This window comes from Rissa tridactyla, chromosome 6 (assembly GCF_028500815.1).
Source record: "Rissa tridactyla isolate bRisTri1 chromosome 6, bRisTri1.patW.cur.20221130, whole genome shotgun sequence".
Classification (NCBI taxonomy): domain Eukaryota; kingdom Metazoa; phylum Chordata; class Aves; order Charadriiformes; family Laridae; genus Rissa; species Rissa tridactyla.
The window spans coordinates 30,813,805-30,838,094 of record NC_071471.1 but is presented as its reverse complement, the minus strand read 5'-3'; the positions used below and the strand labels follow the sequence as shown (position 1 = coordinate 30,838,094).

The window sequence follows — 24,290 nt, the reverse complement described above, 5'->3', positions numbered from 1 at the left end:
ACCAAGTATGGCACATGCATGTCATGACTAGTTCTTGCTGGGGCCCTTAGGTTGTAGATCAAGGTTCCTAGTAGGTTTTTCCTTTTTTTTTTTTTTTTTTTTTTAACCTGTGTATTTCATACCGATGTACTTTCTGTATGCATATGCTTTATTTCTCTGGTGAGCTTTCTGATGATTGCTCAAATGTCCTTTAGGGTATCCACCTTTATGTCAAGATTGAAAGGGGAAATTCAGAAGCAGGCAAAACCCCCAGAGAAGTTATCTATTGCAAAGAGGTTAGCAAAAAAACCATGAGGTTATGTATTAAACCAGTTATGTTTTCAATTACATTTGAAAGCCCAACAAATTTTGCTTTTTGTAGTAAGCATTAGATACTTGTATATTTATCTTAAGATAAATGTAGGCTTTTAACTTTTATCAGCCTTACCATTACTGGATATATGTGTACATGGAATATATGCAAAACATTTTTAAAACTCCAAGATTTAATATCCACTTACATTTGCATTCTTAATTTGTACGTATGGCTATTGCTTTTCTAAGAGCATTCATGAAGTATTTGTAGGAGCACATACCATCCACAATTGTTTCAGAAAATTAGATGGAGAATTTATGTGTGGGTATGTGTATCTATGTTGCCTGGAGAATCTTGCCCTAGTCTTTTAAGACGTTTTTTCTACAAATCCTGTGATCCCTATTTGATAAATACAATCTGAATCAGGGAGAGGGTTATGCATCTATTAAATATGCTTGAGGATGAGAATGTCATGAGTGGGACAAAAAGGGAGTGGTTGATAATAAAGAGGGAGGGTTAGGGGCGGGGAATAATTATTATATGAAATTTAAGCTCTTATGAAAAAACTGGTTGAGCAACCAGCCTTAATAGCTTCAATAGGCTATTTTCAATAAAGACAATCTAGTAAAAGCAGCCGTTAAAATGTTGACAATAAGTCACGTTTTTATAGCCTTGGCTGTATTTCTTCTAATTATGCAGTTTTTTAAGTTGCAACGGGTACGGAGACGGCTTCCTCCTGGACCAATCCCTCTCCCAGTTTTTGGGACGTTGATACAGCTGAACTTTCAGTTTAATCGTGATCTCCTCATGAAGGTATTTATTTTCAGATACTCCTAATTGTTTAAAAGTCTCTGTAATTTCCCATTTCTCATGTTGTTTGCTATGTGAAAACATCCTCTCCCGAAACTGCATTGGTAACATACTGTAGTTGTTAACTAGCCGCTGTGATATTGTGCTTGGTTTGGTTCGGAACTGCTGGTTTGGTTGGCAAAATAAGAAAAAATTATTGAGCATGAAGTAGTTTGCCAAGCTAAGAAAACTGGTATTGGAAGTTCTGAATGTGTGAAAAACATTCTGATGCTTAAACCCATCACCTTTTAACACTGAATTTGACAAAATCATATGAAACTTGATATCCTCTGTCACCCCTTAACACTAGATTAGACAAATTCCTATGAAAATTGATAGCATTTAGGATTAAATACCTTTAGGGATAATATATCAGATTTGTAGTTAGGGAAAAGAAATACTATTAAAAAAAATTTACTTTCACAGCATGGATTTTTATCTTTCTGAGCACTGGCATGCTCTAGCTTGAGCAGTAAATAGATACTTACGATGCACTATGTGTATATATGCTTGTTTGTATCGACAGGATCTAAAAAAAGATCCATGAACCTTTTGTTAGGTACTTTTTTGAGGAGTACTGAGCACAAAGCTACCTCTATTTCATCCTGTTGGTTCTCATGGTGCTTTTGGGATTATCAATAGACAAGTCCAGTGGCTTCTGTCACTGCGATTTTGACAAGGCACACCGTTTTATTCTGACCAAACAGCAGGTTCAGACAGGAAGTAAGGAATAGTCTTACTCAAGTTCCAGCACCTGAATGTGCAAACGGGTGGGGGGAAAGAAGAAAGTAACTGGTCCACTCTCTACAAGCGAGTTATTCCTCTGACATTTCTGTGTTCCCTTTGCACCACTTTACAGGTGCAAATGATAGAAACCCTCTTGAAACAAATTCATGCATAAAAAATACCTTTTATCACATGAATCATTTTTAACTGAGCCTTCGCTTATATAATGTAATAAAAGCTACCTAATGTTCATTGGTCTAGATTTGGGGCTCTGAAAAGCTGGAGTATTGGGTTGTTTCAAACAGCGAATTCTGGAAAAGCCATTCATGCTTTCTCAAAGATAATTGCAATCTTGTGGGAAAGCTGGAGAACATCATTCCACCTTAGGGTTGGTCTTGTAATCAGTGTAAAAACAGGTTCATCCTCTGTTTGCAGCATGTGGGATTTTATCTGTGCTTTCCTGGCTTCTCTCCCATCTATAGCTGGCAAAGATCCATGGCAACATATTCACCTTATGGTTTGGATGGGCCCCAGTGGTTGTACTGAATGGATTTCAAGCAGTTAAGGATGGTATGACCATGCACCCTGAAGATGTTTCTGGGAGGCTAGTGTCTCCTTTCTTCAGAGCAATGGCCAAAGGAAAAGGTGAGATTTTCTTGTCATTGCACAGAAGCGTCATCTTGACAAATTGCAGCTCTTTTGTAGCTTGTGACCACTTCCAAAGGTACCAGAGTAGCACAGTTTGTCTATGAGGAATGCTTGCCAGGTGAACTGCAAAGTAGGGAGTAGTGAAATAGCCTTCAGATGGTAGTAGGAGGAAGAGACCAGCAAAAGAAAGAATATTCATAGTGCCTTGTGTGAAATATTCACTGGAGCAAATTCAGAGGTGATGAGATGAGGCAGTGGAAGGTTGTGCCACAAATGGAGGAAGAGCAGGAAACAGCCCACTTTCTTGTCCTGGACTTATTGCCTCCCACCACCACATTTGCAACTGAAGAATGATCTTGAGGGTGGGATCTTCTTCCCATTCCCTTCCTTTTGTGAATATTTTCTCACTCTCACAATTGCATCTAGAGGTTCAGTGCACTTCTGTTTCAACCTTGCTGTAGGTTTCATACTCCCCAGCCATACTGGAAATTCCCAAACTGCTGATTTTCATGAACACATGCATTATGAAACAAACTTCATTTTATTTGTGACCTCCACTTTTTTTCAGAAAACCTACTTCTTTAAATATTTCTAATTCTAATTTGTTTCAGTCATTGGTGATTCTTATACTACATTAAAGATCCTGTTGGTATATGATGTTTATTTCTTCTGAAGATATTTGTCACAAAGCCTAAGTATTGAACTTTTCTGCCCTATGGACAGGAACTTTATTATTACCAGTTGAGTTTGTCCATTTTAGCCCTGCCCACATGCTTACATGCCCCAGCTATCTCTTTTTGCCTTTGTATTCATAGGCAATGCAATAGTTTAATTATATTCTGCGGTTTAGTAAATCTTTTAACATAGTCTTTGTCTATAATAAATATTAGCATGATAAAGAGCTCTTCCTTGAATGGGTGCAGGGATTATGTTGGCAACTGGTCACACCTGGAAGCAGCAGAGAAGGTTTGCACTGAGGACTCTACGCAACCTTGGTCTGGGGAAAAGAGGTCTGGAGCATCGAGTTCAAGAGGAGGCCCACTACCTGGTAGACTTCTTTGCAAGTATGAAAGGTATCTCTGCAATAAATACTGGTTCATTTTTGTCTTTAGTCTGATGTCTCTAGTGCAAGAACTTCTCTGTCCTGCTCTGAAATTAAGGGCAGCTTAATTGCCTCATTTGATACCACTGAGAAAAGTCTAGCTCCGTGTTCTTTATTCCCCTCCGTCAGGCATTTATATACATTTAAGATACTTCCCTGAGCCTTCTCAAGACTAAACAGACCCAGCTCTCTCAGCCTCTCTTATGTCAGATGCTCCAATCCCTTAATTGTCCTTGTGGCCTTTTTCTCACCTTGTTCCAGTACACTGATGTCTCTCCTGTACTGGGGAGCCCAGAACTGGATCCAGCACTCCAGGTGAGTCTCACCAGTGCTGATCAGAGGGGAAAGATGACCTCCCTTGGCCTCCCAGCAATGCCTTTCGTAATGTAGGCCAGGATGATGATGGCCTTCTTGTCTTGAGGGCACATTTCTGGCTCATATATGGTGCTGGTGGTCAAAGATACGGACACATTATCAATGCTGATGAATTAAGTCTTGTAACGCCATTTGCATGCACTCTGTAAAGCAGTGACTAGAACCTTGCCTTTATTGCAACATTTTACCTTGATCAGCCCAGTTAGGGGCATGTGTGTTGGATTTCCCAATATTGCTCGTTATGCAAAGGCGCAGTAAATCAAGACATGCTGTGGCCAGCATTCTATCAATTAAAAGTAATTAAATCTAGCCCAATCCCATGGTTTAAGAACTAGGAGAGATTGAGATGTGATCACATGTGCAGGAAAGAAAAGCCCAGAACAATAAGTTGCTAATCAGAATTGTGCATTGGGTGTTGGTAAGTTGCATCAGTCCATACATATAGTTGTTTATAGACATTTATCCTGGAGTCACAAAAAAGATTTTTGAGATGAGTTTTTCATGTAATTGCTTTAAAATTCGTTATAATTTTGTTGACGCAATGGGTTGAAAAATGTTTATGACATTTTAATCTTACTGGAGGCTGTACATCTCTAGCGAAGTCATACAAAATATAGTAGCCTTGCCTGTATTTATGTCCTTGCTGAATAAGGCTGCCTCTCTTCTTACGGTTCTCCCCTCGGATTCCCTTTGACCACAGTGTCTTCAGGCATTGCCATGCTTGAGGCCTATTTTGAATTTGCCAGGTGGCAAATTTGCATAGAAATATTTTTTTTTCTTACTTTTAAATTTGCTCTATCATAGTACGAAATACTTTATACATCTGGCATTTCTTCAGGGTGCCACACATTCCTGGGATTATGGGATTGCACCATAGTTTTTAAGAATCGGTTTGATACTACAATTTTGTAAGAAGATTGCTGCTTCTCTATGAAATGCAATACTCTCTGGAAAGTTCTTTGGGTATCCTGTAATATTATTTCATTTCACTAAAGCAGAATAGGAGACATTAACAGTGACATCTATTATTGTGGTTGCAGGAAAACCCCTGGATCCTTCTTTCCCTCTCATTCATTCAGTCTCAAATGTAATTTGTGCTGTTGTTTTTGGACACCGCTTCTCCAGAGAGGATGAAACCTTCCATGAACTGATTAGAGCCACAGAGCGTCTATTCAGATTCGCAGGCAGCTTTATTCATCATGTAAGTAAAGTATCTGTTGTCTTTTTCTGAATAAGACAGAAAGTGAGAAATGCAGATTCAAGAGGTTGGTGTTAGGCAAAAGTTTTTGAATGGGTGACTAACGTCCCATGAAGCTTTACTGGGCAGTGCACTATCTCAAAGCGTGATGGTAAAGCTCTAACACACCAGCCTTGGTTCATTGTCCTGTGTTTGAGTACTGTGATACGGTGGTTTGCTCCTAAATCTTTGCAGCAAGACACAAGCTGATGGACTGCTCCTGGATCATGTTTGTTACTTGGTTTCTCAACCCCCACGCACAACAGATTGCTGCCTTGGGGATCAGGATTGTTAAATAGTAAATGTCAGGTCTAAAACTGTGATTCATATGCCAATTTTAGACACTGCTTTATTTACAGTCAACAGAGAAGATTGATTCAAATACCTAAGTGTTTTGCCTGTGCCTACTTACCTCCATTTCCTCTATAAGAAATGGAGACTCAAAGACTTCTTGGAGAAATTCCAACTCCTTCACCCTGAGTGAGGAGCAGCTCTAGACGCACGCAGCAGAAGACAGGAAAAGCTAAGCCCGCAAATATACCTGTAAGCTTGGCAATCGGAACAGTGCTCTTCTGAGAGTCAAGGACTTAACTGACACTAGAAGAGGCCTGCTTTGCACACAAGTATGTTCAGAGTTGCCCGGGAGTTCTGGTTCCACTTCTAAAGTTGTCCCATGCATCTTATGTGTTAGCTTCTTAATGTAAAACACATAAGCAAATCCTGTAATATAGAGATTTCCCCCCCCCCCATCCTGTGGAACATTATTCTCACTGAGTTATGTTCAGGTTCCCTTTTGCTTAGCCTAGCTTTGGTCCTGTAACTTGTGTCTAGTGGTGGCAGGTGAGACCTGCTTTTGGGATAGAGAATATACCTCCTTTTCTTCTCTCTTACTTATCCTAGCTTTGCTTTAGTTCAATGAATAAGATGCTGTTCTGGGAAATATGAACAGGGGTTCAAACCATTCCAGACGGAGGGCTGCAATCTTCCCACTTCCTGGATGCAAAAAAATCATGTAAAAAGTGAACATTCCTGCATCCGCATCCCCATTTCTTAACTGGATTCCATGCTGTCAGGCACTGAACAGGAGAACGCTGTGAATTGGGCCCCTCCAGAAATGGAGGAGGGGTTTTGGCAAGACTGGGAACGGGGAATGTGGACAGGCTCAGTTACTGTCTTGAACGTTGACAACTAAATTCCACTTACAGTTAGGGTGCCATAGTAGCTGGAAAGTGCATGCATTTGAGAGGAGGAATGCACGTAGTCTGGGCAACCGTATATGGTTATTCAGAGCACAGTTGTATGTAATGCTCCTGAACACATTTTGCAAGAAAAAAAACCAAAACAAAACAGAGATGGAATTAAACAAAAAGGCTATGAAGTTCTATGTCAGTTTACCACGGGCTGGACTACTGCCTTTCTGTGATAAGGCAATGATTAATTGATAATTGGATGTCTGACAGTAAGAACTGATTTTCCAAAAAGACAGAGGTATAGTCTATCTAATTCAGCCAGACTCCAGTGAACACCTAATAATTGCTTTCTGCAGTATAATTAGGAGAGTACAAGAAGACCTCAGCAAAATGAAGACTGAGAAAGGATAGAACTTCTGCTGATAAATTAGTGGATTATGTTTTGAGCAGGAAAAGAACTATTAAAAGAAAATATGCTGCAGATACAAGAACAATGCATACAAATTACCCAGGCATAAATATAGGCTGAAAATCAGAATGAACTTTCTAGCTATCACAATAGGTAGAAATCAGCTATTCTTAGGCCAGATTTTCCCAAACAGTAAGAGAGAAGGATAAAATTAATGTTATGTGAGGTAACCCCTTCTTTTCTAGAGGAGAACACTCAAAAATGTCACGTAGCTGTTTCTCAGCCTTTCGGGATTTCAAATCTTCCAAATTTATTGAGGACCGTTGAGAGCTCGATTAGTAGAGAGTGCTTTGGGGGATTCCTGAGGTTGTATACTGGCCGCTGGTAGGTGGCCCTTGTTTTGGGTTATATCAACTGCTTTTGCACATCCTGGTGAGGACAGTTTGCAACGGCTGTGCTTCTTCCTTCCTGGTTTTGTCCACTGGAGGGCAGGATCTCACTTTGTAAATGTCTGTATACAGTTCATTGTAACTGAATACATTCATTTGAATAATTGAATAAATTAATACAATTCATTCTAATTATAACCATTCTAATTTGGCTTGTGGTTGAGCTTGAAAGCCTGTGGAACTCTGAATCTTACCATCAACACAGCTAGAAATTATACCGTGTACTGTTTCACAACTTGAAAACATAAGCATAGTCTTTGACAGAGTATTTTACTCATGATGCCAAAAACACATGCTCACATGAACATTACGTTCTCTCTTTAGTAGTCCTAAAATGCATTTTTCTAGTGATAGAGACTTTGTGGTACCTCTTGTGTGTCATTCCCGTAGCTGTATGAAATCTTCCCCTGGTTGATGTGCCGTCTCCCTGGTCCTCATAAGAAGGCTTTGTCTTGCTATGATGTCCTGAGCTCTTTTACAAGGAGAGAGATCAGAATGCACATGGAGCGTGGGATACCAGAAGAACTGCAGGATTTCATTGACTTTTACCTGTCTCACATTGAAAAAGTAAGTTTTTGTTCTGCCTGATCATACATTCATGGGGAATAAGGTGAAATGGATGACTAAATAATTCAGTCTGAGCCCTTCTATAACAATCTCTTACCTTTCATAGACATCCTAATGTGAATCCAGTAACCAGGGACTTCCTAAATCCTTTCTAATTACTGATATGCCACAGCACCTTGCAATCCTTTTATTAAAGGGCAGGTTAATACACTGCATTTTTTCTCATTGGCACAAGTTACAAAATGATTTAAGGCCTCCAGGAAAGAATACTGAGCTTCTGAGTGGACCACAAGAAAACTGGGAAGGCCTTGGGGGAGACAGAGTGGGATGTTCTGGGTAGGATATTTGGCTGGTAAGGGTTTGTCAAAAGAGGTTGCTGCAAAAGGATGGTTGGACTTTGAGAGCATTTTGTGGGGAAATAAACTAGGAGTCAGTGGAGTTTCAGACAAGGCTGGAGAAGAGGAGAGCGCCAGGGTCAGTGAAGTTTCAAGCAGACAAAGGAAACTGGGGCAAACAAGGGCATTTTGGGCACGTAGGCCTAGTAGCGGTAGGTGGGAATCCATAGAGTTTTGAAAGGCTGTAGGAGGCTTGCTTAAGTTGTAAATGGGGACATCTATCTCTCCCTTTTCTAGACCTTGCCAGGATCACTTTTTCTTTGTCTGAATCCCTTGGGAACAGGATCCCCTCCCTAATCCCCGGACTAGCAACTGCCCTTCCTCTCTGTGACTCCTCCTACCAGCATTTAATCACTCTTCCTTTCTCCTCTTCTCCACTGCAGTAGACCGTGTTCTTCCTCCTGTTCTGCTTGGTGATAGGAAGAAAATGGAGAAAGGAAAGGAAGTGACAAGATGAGACTGGTGTTACTGAGGGGTGACAAGGCAAGGGTGGCACAGAGAGCCAAACGACATACGCAGGCTGGGGGATATCTATTCTTGCAGCCCCTGGAGAAGTGGGTAGTGACTGCTGCTCCTGGGTGGCAGTGCTTGTCTGCAGGGACAGCCGGTGCCCCGTCCACTGTGGTCATGTGCTGGTCGCAGCAACAGAGGGACTGCAACCTTGTCAGGCTGTAGGCACCCATCCTGCATCTGCTGGCACAGCCGGAACAGGTCTGTCATCCTGGACTGCCTTGTGTACTCCCTGAGTTGGCTCTGCTGCTGTGCTCGATCACGCTACAGAGACGTGCATCCAGGGAAGAATGTCTGTTAGCTATTTCTCTCAGCCAGCTCTTTAGTCCTTTAGCATGTGTCTTATGAATACTTCGTAGTCCTTTTTTTCATTCTTGTGGGCAACAAAAGCAACTGTCTTGTGGAACTGCAAGCATATTGCAACCGTGAAACTGTCATTATTGTCCAAGCTGCTAATTCTATCAAAGAATCAAATCAGATCTCCTTGCTAAGATCAGTTTTCTCTATCACAATAAATGACTTTAATTTGTATTTCTAGCTGGTAATTCTTTATTAATTGATTCCCATATCAGCTGCTGTATTTTTATGTCCAGGGTGGATGTCAATCTAACTGGCTTCTAGTTCCTCAAATTCTCTTGTTTTAAATTTTTTGATACTGGCACAATATTAACACATCTGGTCTTCCAAAGCGTTTAACTGCTTCTAAAGTCTTTCACTGCTCTCCTACGATTTATGAGACTTGGACCATCAGTGGACCAGCAATTGTTTCAGCGAGCTCTTCTGGGACTCTGCTGGGTGGAAATCATCCAAGTTTGTTTATTAAAAAGATTGAACTGTCTGTAATAAATACACAGGGGGCAATATAAAAAGATTAGATAATATTACAAGAGGGAAAAACATCCTTCCCACTTTCCAATTGCTCCACTGGCAAAAGAAAGGTTCAAGACCCCCGAGTATAACATCCCTATATTTAGACAATGAATTGCCCCAAACCATAACAATTTTCTTTCGTAGTTTCAGCATATATGTACTTGTCTTCACACTTCTAACTGAAAACTGTAAAACCCCAGAGCAGCTGTACGCGAGTCATTATGGCCTTGTAGTGGAGAAGCAGCCTGAATGCCACAGGTTAAGAACGTTTGACAGCCCAGTGTTCATTACCTGGTCACTGTGTTGCTTGGTAGAAAAACTAAGTGATGGAATATGACTTGAGGCGTGAAGAATGACACACCTTCAGAGGAATATTTACTTATGAAACATTCTAAATGTACCACTATTTGCACAATTAAGCCAACAATCCTTTTCTGTGGATAACATGTGATTTAGCTTCATGATTAAGAGTGGAGTAAACAAGACTTGTCCATTTGTGAAATGTTAGCTTTTCGTATTGATAATCATCTTTAGTGTCTAATGTTCTTTATCAGTCTCTCTGTATTGTACTGTAGGCAGAACACACCACAGCTTGGAACCAGTGATAAAATCACATTTAAACCTATTCTGTTTTTTCTAACTTCCATGTATAAACTTCTACTTTTTCTTATCATTTGCAGTCCAAAGATGTACCCAGGTCTACATACAATGAAGACAACATGGTTTATTCTATAAATGACCTTTTCTTGGGTGGATCAGAGACAACAAGCACAACTTTGAACTGGGGCCTGCTCTATATGGTGGCAAATCCAGACATCCAAGGTGAGTGGATAAGCGTGTCACAAATATCTCTGATGCAATAGAACAGCCAAGTTCTGAACATTTTCATGGATCAGAGATTATTCCTAGATAACTCGTATATGGCTAGTGGCACACGGACCTTTTTGTACTGGTAGATCTGCGCTGGGCAGTACTGGTAGATCCAGTGTGTCTGTAGACAAGCTCTTACAGGAGCCCACAGGCATAAGGCAGTTTCCAGAAAGAGTTAACAGTTTGGGAAGTATGCATATGCATAAGAGATTGTGGCTGATTGAGATGGAGGGGTTGAGGTCTTTGGGGAAATGAAGATCGTAGGGTAGTCAATGGAGTAAGAGGACTGGAGCTGCTGTTTGGGAAGCCAGAGGGTTTGCACACATCATCCTTGAAGGAACAGTGGGCACTGCAGCAGCTATTGACGAAATGCTGATGGTACGTCAGGAAACTAAGTTGGGTTCAGTCTTAGTTGTAAACTCGACTGATGGCTGAAAATAATTAACCAGAAACTGATGTGTGATAGTAGGGATGCTACTCTTTGGAAACTTGCTTTAATTCTGCTTTGTATTGGCTGAGTATCAGTGATGGGGGCTACAGGGAGTCCTACCCTTCTTTGTGCTCTGTAGGTCATAGTAGTAGTAAAGATAACCACCTAAAGGTCAATTGAAAACTTTGACTTTATTTTTGTCCATCGGTCCATTTAGGATCCCAAGGTATCAGGGTGTCTATTTAATCTGTGATTAAATTAACTCTGTGATGTATTTGAGTTTCTTGCAACAGAAATTATTCCAGTCCGGAGGGGAATTTGATGGCTCATCTGTTTTGTCTATGTATATTTAAGAAGTTTATTTTTAAGTCTAGCTTTTAAATACCCATCAATCACTTTCAGAGACCACTAAATGGAAACCAAAAAAGAATGATCTCTTATGCTGGATAACAGAAACCTCATTGTTAGATAGCAGAATATGTGCAAATACCCAGAGGAGAAGAGGATTTTAAATGGAGGAAAGGGATGAAGATAAGAAAAAATTGCTCAACTTGGAGCTGTCAGACAAGAAGGTCTACTAAATCTCATGCTATTGCATGTTTATTATCACCTAATGTAATTAAAGTTATGAAAGCGCTGACTCACTTAAATAATTTTATTTGTCTAAATATAATACCTTGCACATACTTGGGAAAGCAGGGTGTGTGCAGAATGATCCTTCATGGGCTTCTTGAGTCATACATTGCATCTAGACTCTCATAATGAACTGACACCAATATATCTGTCCTCATTTAATTGGTGGCTTCTTTTTGAACCCGTTCATACTTTTGCCTGTGTTGACACCCAATGACAACGTTACACAGTTCCATTGTGCACCATATGGAAAAGTCTGGCCTTTTGCCTAATCATGGAATTGGGCTCTCCTTGTTCTCTGAACTCCTGCAACAGAGATGCATATTTATACCTACACAGTGACTGATCACTTCAAACTATACTGGATGCTCAAGTAGTTGTGCTTGATTTTGCAAGCTGGTTCTTCATAGAAGGAAATTTACTTTGCTTAAAAATTTTTCTGGATATACATTTTAAATTCTGTAAGGTGCTGAAATCTCTGATGTCAGGATCTACCTAACGTAGTTTTGTGAAGGACTGCTGGCAGTCACTGCGCAGGCTTGATGTGAATGAGCACAAACTGATCAATGAAGAATGGGCTTCCTGGCATCCTAGTGTTGCTTCAAAGGGCCTGGAAAAACACAGGATTATTTGTTAAAAATCGAAGGCATTTTTATTATGTGTGTACTCTTGAAGTTTACAAAACAAATTCCGTATTTCTGTTAATGGTCTCAGCACTCCTGTGCAATAAGTAATTTAAATCATGATATTCTTGATCAAAAGGCACGCGCCAAGAAGCAGATCCATTTTTTTTAAAGGTATTTGGACATTGTTCTATTTGGCGTTGCTTCACTTGACAGACATCCTATGTAAAAGACCATTTCCTTTTAAGAGGAATCAGGCTTTTAAGACTCAGATTCACCTGGCTTAAATTCCAGAGAGCTGTGAGCTTAGTGGTTCTAACCAGCTGTAGGTGCCTGGGGCACCTAACTGATTTCTCTTTGTGTTTTCTTACAGCTGTCTCCTGCATTTAAGTGTTAGTAAGGCAACTCTTAAAAGAGTTTTAAATTTTTGAGCAGCAAATGTCCTTTCTTAATCCACAATCAAATAACTTCAGACACGAAAGTAGAGCTCACATATGTTTAAACTGTTGGAATACCCTACTACTTTTATTTTCTTTATAAAAGTTACTTAGGTTTTTACATTAATTTTGTTGCTGTCCTCATAGTTCTAAATGGGAAATCTCTTTGAAAATGGAATTAGTGAAAATACTTGATTTTTTTTTTATTTTTTTTTCCCTCCTGCAATGATGAATATTTCTCCACAGAGAAAGTGCAGAAGGAGCTGGATGCTGTTCTGGGTCCTTCACAGTTAATCTGCTACGAGGATCGGAGAGAACTGCCCTACACAAATGCTGTGGTTCATGAGATTCAGCGCTTCAGCAATATTATCTCAGTTGGCATGCCCAGAGTATGCGTGAGGAACACTACATTGCTTGGCTTTCCCCTCAAAAAGGTACAGACACAGTTTCTCAGCTCTACAGACCTTTCCTCCATCAGTAGAGCAAGGTGTGGCTTCAAATCTATTTGTGCCAGGGTCTTTTCCTCAACAACAGTGGGGTTGGATGCCTCTGGGTCATAGCCTGAATGGGAACAAGGACCTCTGGGTCATAGCCTGAATGGGAACAAGGACGAGAAAACGTCTGCCAGGCTGACTTGAGTGATGCAGCTGTTGGGAGAGGGTTTTCAGTAGTGAAAGATGCCCCTGGCTGGAAGAGGGGATTTTAGCAAGGCTGCAAATTAATGAAGACAAAAACCTTAGAGATTGATACTGAAGAATACTGTGATTGCTTTGTACTGATAAGGCATTGGAAAGATTTCTGACTGAATTTTTGTCTGCAGAAAGATCCAGGGAAAAGCCTGAAGGTTTGCAACTGGCTTTCCTCAAAGAGACTAAATCACAGAAACTTCTAGTGTTAGAAGTGAAAACGGGTTTAGCACAAATAAAGCTGTTAGTTTCTAGTGACACGGCTACTTCCACTGTCAGGCTTGAAACAAAAAGAATTCACATTCCTCACAGCTCCCACTGGGGAAATGAACATACCAGCATACAACACTGAACTCTGAAAATAAACCAACACTGGTCCCACCTAGCCAGTTCTGACTGCTGGGAGAGGAGTGACAGCCAGAACCGAGTTAATGTTTTTCTCCCTTCACAGGGCACCATAGTTTTTCCAAATATCGCTTCGTCTTTGTATGACCCAGAGCAGTGGGAAACACCTCGACAGTTCAACCCTGGTCACTTCTTGGACAAGGATGGGAACTTTGTGAGCCAAGAAGCCTTTTTACCATTCTCAATAGGTAAATGGACTGACAGCACAAACATTAATGGTTTGGGTTGGGGCTGTAGAATTAAGATGTCTATCAAAAACCTATTGGTCATTTATTTTAAACCTCTTTGTGTAACGCAGTGATAAAATCAATATGATTATTTTCGGTAACGTTTCCCAATCCAACTATAAACATTTGGTCTCCTGAACAAATAATAGCATAGAAAATTAGAGATGTCCTGACAAACGTATACATGTAACTTGCCCTATTTTTGGAAGAAAATGCTCTGCTAAGGATTATGGTTATTGATTTGGGGCATACATTTCAACACTAGACATACATTTGGAAAGTACTTGCAAGCAGCTGTGGTGTTGCTTTATGCATACAAAACTAGAGCACAACATGTCCCAGGAAGAGCAAGTCCTTATTCCTCATTTACATGATTGAACAAATTCCTTTAAAGTTGTCAGTCAAATGAAGATGAGGTTTTTGAGGTAATTGAAGTGAAACTCAGAGCAAAATAGCTACACAATTATCTGTAGCTGCAGATAGGATTCTTTAAAGGAAGAATTACCTGAAGTTTTGTGTCATTGATTGCATTAAGTCCTACAGAAATTCCGGATTCAGCAAAAATACCTTTGCTTTGTGTGAGGATGAATACGATTGCTTTCGAGGTCAGGGTGGTTTACTCACTGTCCTTCCCCTCCTCCTCCTGCAGGGCACCGTGTGTGTTTGGGGGAGAATCTAGCGAGGACTGAGCTCTTCATTTTCTTTGCCAACCTGCTGCGGGCATTCACCTTCCGGCTGCCTGAGGGGGTGACGAAGGTCAACACAGAGCCCATTTGGGGGGGCACGCTGCAGCCCCACCCCTACAGGGTTTGTGCCATTCCACGCTAGGCTGCACGCGTGCAGCATGTCACAGACCATCAATCAGGCAATCTCATTTACTTTCGTGAATGTGTGTCTAGACACAGTATAACCTTTTTTTTTTGTCTTGGACTTGAATTTTGCCTACAAAAGCCACCTTTTGTCTACAGCAGATAATTTTATTCAGATCCTGTTACCTGGTCTTGAAGGTGATTTTGTTTTTTTGTTTTTTGGTAAAAGTTCTTTTGATCTGGAGCGCACCATCTTTCTCAGCCATAAAGCCAGCATGCACTTGCTGTCTGGCCTGGCAGATTTAAATCTGCTCCACCAATGCCAAAATTGACTGGCAGACTTGAAAAATTAATTTATCATCTCCATGTTACCCTGTTTTCAAAAGCAATTTGGTTTGGAAAAACATACCTGGAAAATCCTGCCTCTTTATATTACTGTCATCACTAGTAACATTTCAGTCAACTTTTTGTTGATGGTCACTAATAAAAGATATGAAGGAAAAGTTAGCAACTGGTTTTATTTATGGATGACTTACATTTCACTGAGAATTTCTAGATTTGACCCAGTACAATATGTATAAGGTATCTTTAAATCTGTCAGAGGATAATTGTTTTGAGTCCAGCAGAGAAAAAATGCAGGCTGAAACTTGGTAAAGAGTGAAGATACAGAGAGAGGATTTATTTTAGGGCAGATACTTTTAATATTTTACAATTCTGCCAAGTTAATTTTTGGAAAGACCTTTCTAACAGAGCAACTCTTTACTCCTGTGGGTTGATCCCTGTCAGGATCAGCACTGGGTGGTTGCTATGGCAGGTGCAAGGAGCTCCTCTAAGGAGCAATTTGGGTTGAGGAGCCTGCTGTAATTAGAGCTGATGGTAAATCAAGAAAAATACATGGCAAACACCAGAGATGCTGTTTAATCACCTCAGAAGCTCAGCAGTATACCTGAAGCTACAAAGGCTTGTCATATACACAAAATACTGGTCAAATTCAATGAAACAGTCTATAATAGCAGAAAAGGAAAAAATTATTTCCTGTGGTGAATATAAATTTGTTGGTATTGTCTGAAAAAGACTTATAAAGTCTAAATGAACTTGTCCTTCGTTAATATTTCTATTTCTGTGAGAGAGGATAGGACAGCTAAACAGATGATGATCTGTTAAATCAGTTATCACTAGATGTCAGTTGCTGTGTGGTTGAGATTAGTTTAGGCAGTTTACCATGAATCACAAATTTAGAGCTGTCCCATTATTTCTAATTCAATAACTGATGAAATAGAGCATCAAAATAGTAAGCACTTGATATTTAGCTGTTATTAAATTAAATGGCAGAATAGCACTAGTGAAATATGGAAGATCACATCCTGACATTTTATTTGACAGAAAACTGTGTGCTCTGTTAAAAATTGCTGTCAAAGTCTCTGTGGATTTTCATGTGTGCACGAATAGATAAGGCAAAGCAGAAAACGGTGTGATTTGGGGACATTGGAGCTGTCATTGCTTCTTAAAAATGAAGCTGGAAACATCAGTAGAATTACAAGCATTAGCGTCATTGCTGTGTGATGCTGTCGTTCCTGATGGCCACACGCTTCCCCAGATATCTTTCCAAAAGGGACTCTCATAAACAGCCCTGAGACGGAAGCTTGCCCAGGAAGGCCCCTATGAAGCCGGAGAAGGCTGAGTTGCCAGAACAACGGGCATACCTACCACTTGTCCGGATGCTCAAAGGAGACACACAGGGTGCTTCAGAGGAAAACTGTACGTCACACGTGGGTAGGTTATTCGTGCATGGTTGTGCTAATATCTGTCTGTGACAGGAACTGCTTCTTGGTGACTTTTAATGCACAGGTGCCCGGGAGAGGAGAGCCCAGCACACGAAGTGTGGCAGCAGGACATCAGCGGGAGGCTCACAGCGGGGAGATGGGAGAGGTACGCTTTTCAGAGCCTTTGTACTTCTGTTCTTGCCTGACCTGATTTAAAAGCGCTTCACTTTACCTCATGTTCTAATAAAGCCCAGTCTTTTTGAGCTTTTAAAAGCCTTTTAAAGCCTGGCTGATGTTGCCACAGAAGGTCAACAAAGCTGAGAGCAGCTTTGAGGGGAGCCCAGCTGCCACTTCCATGTTCCATGCCAACTCTCGCAGCCGTGACTGCACGATGCTTCCTCCATCAGGCTGCTGAGCCGTGTTGCTCCAGGGCTGCTGGTCTTAAGCGATGTCTTGGAGACCTCCATCATATCCTTCATTCACCCTACATTATTTCTCAAGGCTTGCTCAGGCTCCCTTTTCGGGACAGACAAGAGGGACTGACACCCTTTCTGTCCTCTGTATCCTGGATGCTAAGCAGCTTGCTACTGTCAGTACAACAGCTCTGTCTGTTGCTCCCAGATTGTCACCTTTTTTACTCTCCCTATGATGGCTGAGGTTCGTTGCTTTTGGCCTGTAAAGCCGATCGTACTTTGGTGCTTGATTTCTTGTCATGGGGCCCCATTTAAAGGACTGCTGTACTGGATTGTCACATCAGCATGTAGGGCAGCCTCTGTCTTACACCTTTTAGATCACACTTCAAAATTTAAATCCTTGTAGATAGAACATTGAAGAATGATCCATAGCAGATATGGAGCTCTTTGCTTTGTCCTTTGTCCTCCCATCCTCCCCTCATTGCTGAGCTCTTCCCCTGTGACTCCCCAGAGCAGCACTGTGCAACCACACAGTGGAAGATACGGCTATAAAGAAAAAATATGGAAAATGTAGAGGCAAAGGTGAAGATTTGGGGTTCATGTAGCTCTTGGAGAGGCTGAGAGCCTTACAATACCTTGATACTCATCTTGTCTCCCTTTCCACTGAATTCTGCAAGGACGCTTTGAACCCAGAGGGGTTATCTGGTGGAAGGTGGCTTCACAACTTGTCTCTGGAGTAGCTCATGTCAGCAGGTGAGAGAGGTAACCTCCTTATATATAAAATTGAGGCCAAAATATAAAAAGAAAAGAGTAAAAAATTAATTCTGTCTTTGCTCTAAAGGCATTTGGAGAGAGAAAGCTATAATAATTACATACATAACTATAAATGACAATTGAAACAACACATGTAGGTCAATTTTTTTTTCCAAAATCAGGTGGAAATAAAAGGTTTTCTGTGAGATTTTTAACTTTGTTAAAACATGATTTTCCTGAAATTAACATGTGAAATGTTTTCATGTTCACAGATCTTTACTCAACAGAGGAGAAATCATTTTCTCAGAGGTAAGAGGTTAAGAAAAGTAGATTACTGCTTAGTGCAGAGATCTTTTAAAATATACCTTGGCCTAACAGTCCTTTTTTTTTAACCTGGTGGTAATGAAAAAGAAGAATTATAGGGAAAGGAGAAAGGTAAGAAAAACAAACCAGTTCCAGGAAGAGAGCCTTAGAGTTAGTGAGAATTTAAATTTTTCCAGTATCGGCTAGAAGACAGATAAAGCAAGGAGATGTGAAGAGTGAGCAAATCTTTAGTAGATCAAAGCATTTCTCTTCTAGCTGTTTTACGTCTGAATGGACAGTGGACCAATGCCAGCCTTCCTTCTACGCCAATTACAAAATGTGATCATAAATGTCATGATTTGGAGTGTGGGAAGGTGTGGCTGCAGTGGGACAGGAGGAGCACATGAAATACATCACTTTAGTGGGAGGAGAGAGCACACTGCAAAAAAGAAAAAAAAAAAAAATAAATCAAGCATTTCTACCAAATGTCCTGCTGAGGAGAAGGCAAAGTGGTTGCACAGCTGTGTTTGGACATCAGGATGGACATTCAGCACCAAGACATTAGAAGTGGCTGTAAATGAGCTTGCTTGGGAAGCAGAAGCAGGGAGCTTGCCCTGGTTCTCAGTGGAGCAATCAGCCCAGGCAGGATTTTGCCTTTCTGCAGTGAACTTTTGCCTGATGTCGAAGGTAACTCTTGCAAAGCCAGCGTAGATGTTTCTGCCCTGCACTGTTGCATCTGCAGGAAAAAAGTGGACATTTCCCACCTGTGAGAACTATTCCCCTTTGACAGGGAGAGAAATGTAGCTCCTATGAAAGAATAAGAGAAGGGCAAGAAATAGAGTAAGGTGGAGTTATTTAATACAAATTCCCACATTAGTAAAGACGCAATTTGTGCCTTAAAAAACATATTCCAGTGTCTGCACAGTTCCAGCAGCATGACCTAAAGTGAATGCTTCTGCACTGCGTCATTCCTTGAAGAGTTTGCCAGTGACTATTGAGATGAGATGAAAATTTCAACATCTAGAACTTCTAGATGTGTTTCTGGCAAATTTGCTCCACGTATCCTTAAGGTTCATACACAAAGTAAATTTAAGTAATAAACAATAAAACTTCTGTATTTCAGTAGTATAATGAGGACCAAGGAAAGTGCTGGTTTCTTAAAGCTGCAGTACATCAGGAAGGCTCTCCAGCAGATGGACAATTTAATGCCTTTTTTTTTTGCCTTTGGTTGTCAATGAAAATGGCAATCACAGAATGATAGTGATGATGATGCAGAGCAATGATGATGCAGAGGCAAATACATTTAACACCACTGATGTTCATGGAAGATTTCTGTCTAGATTAGGAAGAAGAGGTTAGAAAACAACTAGATAAATTCGATGTTTTCAAATTGGCTGGGCTGATTCATCCCAGGGCACTTAGGCAACAGTATCAACCTCAAAGCTATTAGCAATTGTCTGTGAGAACCTGCGGAGGATGAGGAAAGGTCAGACATTTGCTTGTCTCCAGAAGGTAAGAGAAGTTGTAGTGCTATAAATCAGTCAGCCTGATTGCACTTCTCAGAATATCCTGGAAAAATAATCAAATTTTAAGCACTGGGAGGAAAACAGAAAGAGTCAGTATTCACCAAATAATGTCAAAGTTACTTACTTTTGTTTGATGACATAGCTAGAGGTCTGGTTTCAGGAGAGAAGCTGTTAATGTCATTTACTACTCTTTAATGTGGCTTTGACACAATCTCAGGAACTCTAGGGAAATGTGGGGTATCTGAAGCTTTGCAAAACTTAATGGTAAACTCAGGAAATACGTATGAGTAGTATCATGTCAAACTGGAAAGACAAACTGAATGGGATTCTGTCCTGCATCTAGTACTATTCAATATTTAATCAATGACCTTGACAGTATAAATACCGAGCCCGGGTAAGGTCTAGTTTCTTGATGCTATCAGATCCCAAACTGATGCCTGCAGCAAGGTGAGAAACAGGTATTCCCAAACTTGTCACGGTTCACAGAAACTTAAAGGCGGGACCATTTTATTTGGATTTATAACCTTTGTGAAAACATGAAGTCTGTCATAACATGGATACTTCTTACCAGTACTAATGTCAGATAGTTGCAGAGATGAGGATGACTCTATTCCAGCATCTCTCGTTCTTCCCTCCTTCCTTTCTTCCTGGAGTGACAGTTTTCTCTGGGAAGTTTCTCTGGGATTTTTTTCTTGATCCTTATGGTTCCCACAGAGCAGTAAGTTGCAGCAGAAAAATACATTGTAGTTTTGCAATGACTCAAAATGCCTTTAAAAGTCAGACTGTTCCATTCAAGTTTGGTGTCCTGAGCTAAAACATTTTCTTGAATAAAAGGTTTAATGGGAAAAATAAGAAGTTTTCATTAAGAAATTTCTGAGAGGGGTTATTTGAAACTATATCCATTGAGATCATCGGCATAAAAAAATCCCAATAAGCTGGATTAATTTGAAATAATATTTATCTGAGTTTGGCATATCTTTTTTTGCTAGTGAAAAGCTTATGAAGCTGTCCTAATATCTGCGAAGAAATCTCAGCCTGTGGTATCTTTAGCCAGCACTCCAGGAACTATTTATTTGCTATGCTTTAGTGTGAGATTCTAGTGTTAAAGGAATAACAATAATAAAATTGCAGCCCTCTCCCTGAATAGTTTATGAGATACAACAGATGAGGCAGGGGAGAAGCTAATAATACAAGTATATTCTGGGGTCAGCTGGTGATATGATGATATTCTACAAGGTATGCGTTTTAAGGAACGTTACAGAGAAAATGAAAATTTTTGGACTATTTGTATGATGTTCTTTTTGAAATAACTTTTTGGAATACTATAGCTATAGGTGACTCCAGTTTGTCATACAAGGCAGACAGCTTCCCTTAGCCTACTTTTTAGTAGTTTTAGGCAGGGACAAATATCACAGCCACCACCCTTGAGGGTATCAGTAGCTTCAGCACTCATGGACAGTAATCAATGAGTAATTAATGTCATAGAGAAATGCAGACCATTAATGCACTTTTAAATGTTGTAAGTTTTAAGGTTGATATTGAATGATGGGACTTGCAGACAGAGATACACAGGATTTCAGGCTCTCTGAGACTATTGTGGATTGGCCTTAGTCATGGCAGAAAAGGACACATCTTTGCAGGAGTTCACTGCTTAGATGTCTAGTCCTAATGCACGTACTTGGTCTGCTGCTGCAGTTAAGGGAAGCTGTCTCTGTGCAGCCTTCAGCCTGCTTAAGAACAACATCAACAACAGCTGCTAGAAAGAGTGCTAGTTAATTCAGCATAGATGAAGTGTGAATTCTACAGCACAAATATCCAATTTTAATATTTTAGCAGTGCATCCTCCGAGGAACCAGGCAGAGGGCAGCAAAGGTCTCTTTGCAAAGGCTGTGCTTGCACTGCTGTCACTAGCTTAGCAAGCACTAGCTTTAAAGGAACCAGTTTCACCAGGCTTCGCTGGAGTTCATTACATGCTCATTTGCTATCAGTAGGAGACTGGTTGAGGACGAGGTTCAAGTGCTACAATGCAATTTCCTTAATAGATTTCTTTAGCATTTTGGTAAAACGCAGTATCTGCGGGGTTTCTTGATGACTAGGTGGTACATGGATATTCACCGTGACTCTGCTCTTCTGCCCTCTGATCAAGATAAGAGGTCCATTATTTTCTCTGTAATTATAGTGTCTCCCACATAAGCGAATGCAGCGCGCTGGGGAAGCTCCCAAATAAATTACTGTGTGTCTCACATTAACCCTCATTTTCTTTAGGTGGGATAGTGGCATTAGACCAGGCCCAGATGTTGGAAAAACAAAGTAATTATACAATTTGAAATGTGGGAATCGCATCCACAAGGCTTAGAGGCAGAACATTTGTTCCATTTACCCTGCCTCTCTCTTTTCCTTGCTGTCAAGGACTGCCAAGAGAAAAGAGAAAACTTTGCTACAATTAAAAAAACCCACCACCAAACACCCAAAAAACCCAACTCAAACCAGAAAATATTGAATAGAATAATTCTGGATATTGTTCATCAATTTTAGCTTCTTGTTGGTTTTTATCCAGCTTTGCAGGTGAGCATCTGCAGTAGGGGAGTCAGTTAAAACTGAAAATTACTTGCCTCTTATCTCCATGAAGCGTTTGACAGGATGCTTAACACAGAGCTGACCAAAATGATTCTCCTTTTGATCACCACCATTTGATCAAAGACAGCCTTGTACTCCATGAAGCTGAGCAGTAGAAAATGTCACAACACATCAACCGGAAGCACTTAATGAACAAAGATAAAGGACTTATCTTTCCATCCTTCCCTTTCCGACAGGTGTGTTGAGCACTGACTCCTTCAATGGGTTACACTCTAAGTGCAGACGTTGGAAAGATGATTTCCATGTTAAGGACCAGCCACAAGGAGTGTAATCTATTTTTCTTGTTCGAACTTTTCTCATGTTTCTCTGTAGCAACCCATGTCGCTCCCCGTTGACACCCGTGTGATTGCACGTTACGTTATGAATACCTGCTTTGTTATATGCATGTAGTGGCATTTTCAGGCTTTAGAAATTCTATACTTAAGACTGTTCATAGTTTTAAGTTAGCCTCTTTGCATTTGCTGTTTGATCACACACTGTGTTATATACAGGATCCCCATTTGCAGGATGAACGTTGCTAATGGCAAAGGTTGCCCTCAATTTCTCTACACCCTTATCACTCAGTGGGTATATTCAGACTTATCGCATCACCAAAATTTGTACAGAGCCAAATACTGCATGACTAATATATCCACAGCATTTCCTGTGGCATCCTTATTGTATTGTCTGAATGCTGTGTGAAAGATAACTAAATCTTCACAGCTCCGGGTACCATCACCCTGATTGGGCCCTGAGTCTTTCAGCAGCTTTAGCACACACTCGCATTTATGTATCAAAATATTAAAATAAGATAAAATTAAATATTTATATTCAAAGCACAACTGCAGTAGCTGCAAGTTGTGAGTACAATATGCTTCTCCAGACCTGAACTTTGAAGTCTGCAGACAGACATCAATTAAGTGAATGGATAATTGGCAATGGCTACGTCTGAAGAGTGGGGACTGTGACTGGCCCAGCAGTACGCAGGCATTCAGGGTGAGACGCCAGCTCTCAAAAGTGGTTTTCTGTTGGCTTGGCCAGAAGGCTTTCTTGCTATTCTCTGTCTTTTCATGACAGCATCAGAATTCAGCATCAGAGAGGTGAAGCCTGACACAACAGACAAAGCTTTCTGCAATCTGAATTTGTTCGCAGAGCAGGGGCTGCCAGGCGCAGTGCTGTGGATAACACATGTCACATAATTAAAAACTTCATGCACACTAAGGTCTGAGCTGAGCTTTACCATAGGAAAAACAATCTTTGTTCTTGGATATTGCTGTCCACCTTTCACTGAACTTGAAAAAGAAATTGAAACTGACATGTGGAATCATTCAGCTAGCTTGAAATTAAAATACGCTGGAATGCTACATCCTGACATGTGCAACTGGCACGGCTTGCTTTAATACAATTATACTGAGACCTACAGTAAGGGGGACATAACCTTTGTTATAGTACTCAGCTGACAAGTATTTATTTCTTGCTATTTCAGCCTTGTGATCTACAGTTTCCACGCTCTTGTTCAGCTTCTGGTTGAAGTATGAAGTTTTTGCGAGCTTGAGTTAAAAAAGCAAAAACCAAAATCTGTTTTTGAAAACAGGATAAAAAGCTTTTCAATTCTTTTAAATCTTTTTAGACTGTTGTTTTGAACAGTTAGAAGTTCATTCTGTTTATAAAATCAGTTTCATTATTGTTTGCAATTGTAGATGAGATTTTCCTGAATATAAAGCAATTTTTTTCAAAATCCAGTGTTTGCACTATCCATCTGCGATTCCAGTTCTTGTTTGGGCACGCAGTTCTCTTTCGCATCCATAAACTGAACACCACAAGGATCTCTGGGGATAAAACATTAATTCATTAAAAGCATTTGCAAATGTGTCATACAACTGTGACCCCATTGCTTAGAAGATTTTACCCTAAAACACATCAGACAGGGCATGTTTCAGGAGTAATGTCTGCTGTGCTGGAGAAATTTGCTCGTGACAGAATTCATGACATTCTCTTCAGCCCAGAGCATATTATTAAAATGAGTGAGGAAAAGATGAGCTATAAAAGAAGGGTATGTGTGATGTACATATTTAACAGGGTTAAATCTCTGTAGGAAGGACTAATAGAAAAAAAAGTTTGGCCTTCACGTTGCTGCAGGCATATTTTGTTTAAAGAGACAAGTGAAGAAAACC

At 40.4% G+C, this 24,290-nt stretch overlaps 1 protein-coding gene across 1 annotated transcript; it reads left to right on the top strand.

The window, feature by feature from the left end:
• The first annotated feature begins 925 nt into the window (after positions 1–925).
• LOC128911148 (cytochrome P450 2J4-like) lies at positions 926–14,761 on the top strand. Its single transcript, XM_054205496.1, has 9 exons — positions 926–1,108; positions 2,353–2,515; positions 3,442–3,591; positions 5,036–5,196; positions 7,671–7,847; positions 10,303–10,444; positions 12,862–13,049; positions 13,753–13,894; positions 14,583–14,761. The coding sequence occupies exons 1-9, from the start codon at positions 938–940 to the stop codon at positions 14,759–14,761; spliced, it is 1,473 nt and encodes a 490-aa protein (XP_054061471.1). The 5' UTR covers positions 926–937.
• The last annotated feature ends 9,529 nt before the right edge of the window (positions 14,762–24,290 follow it).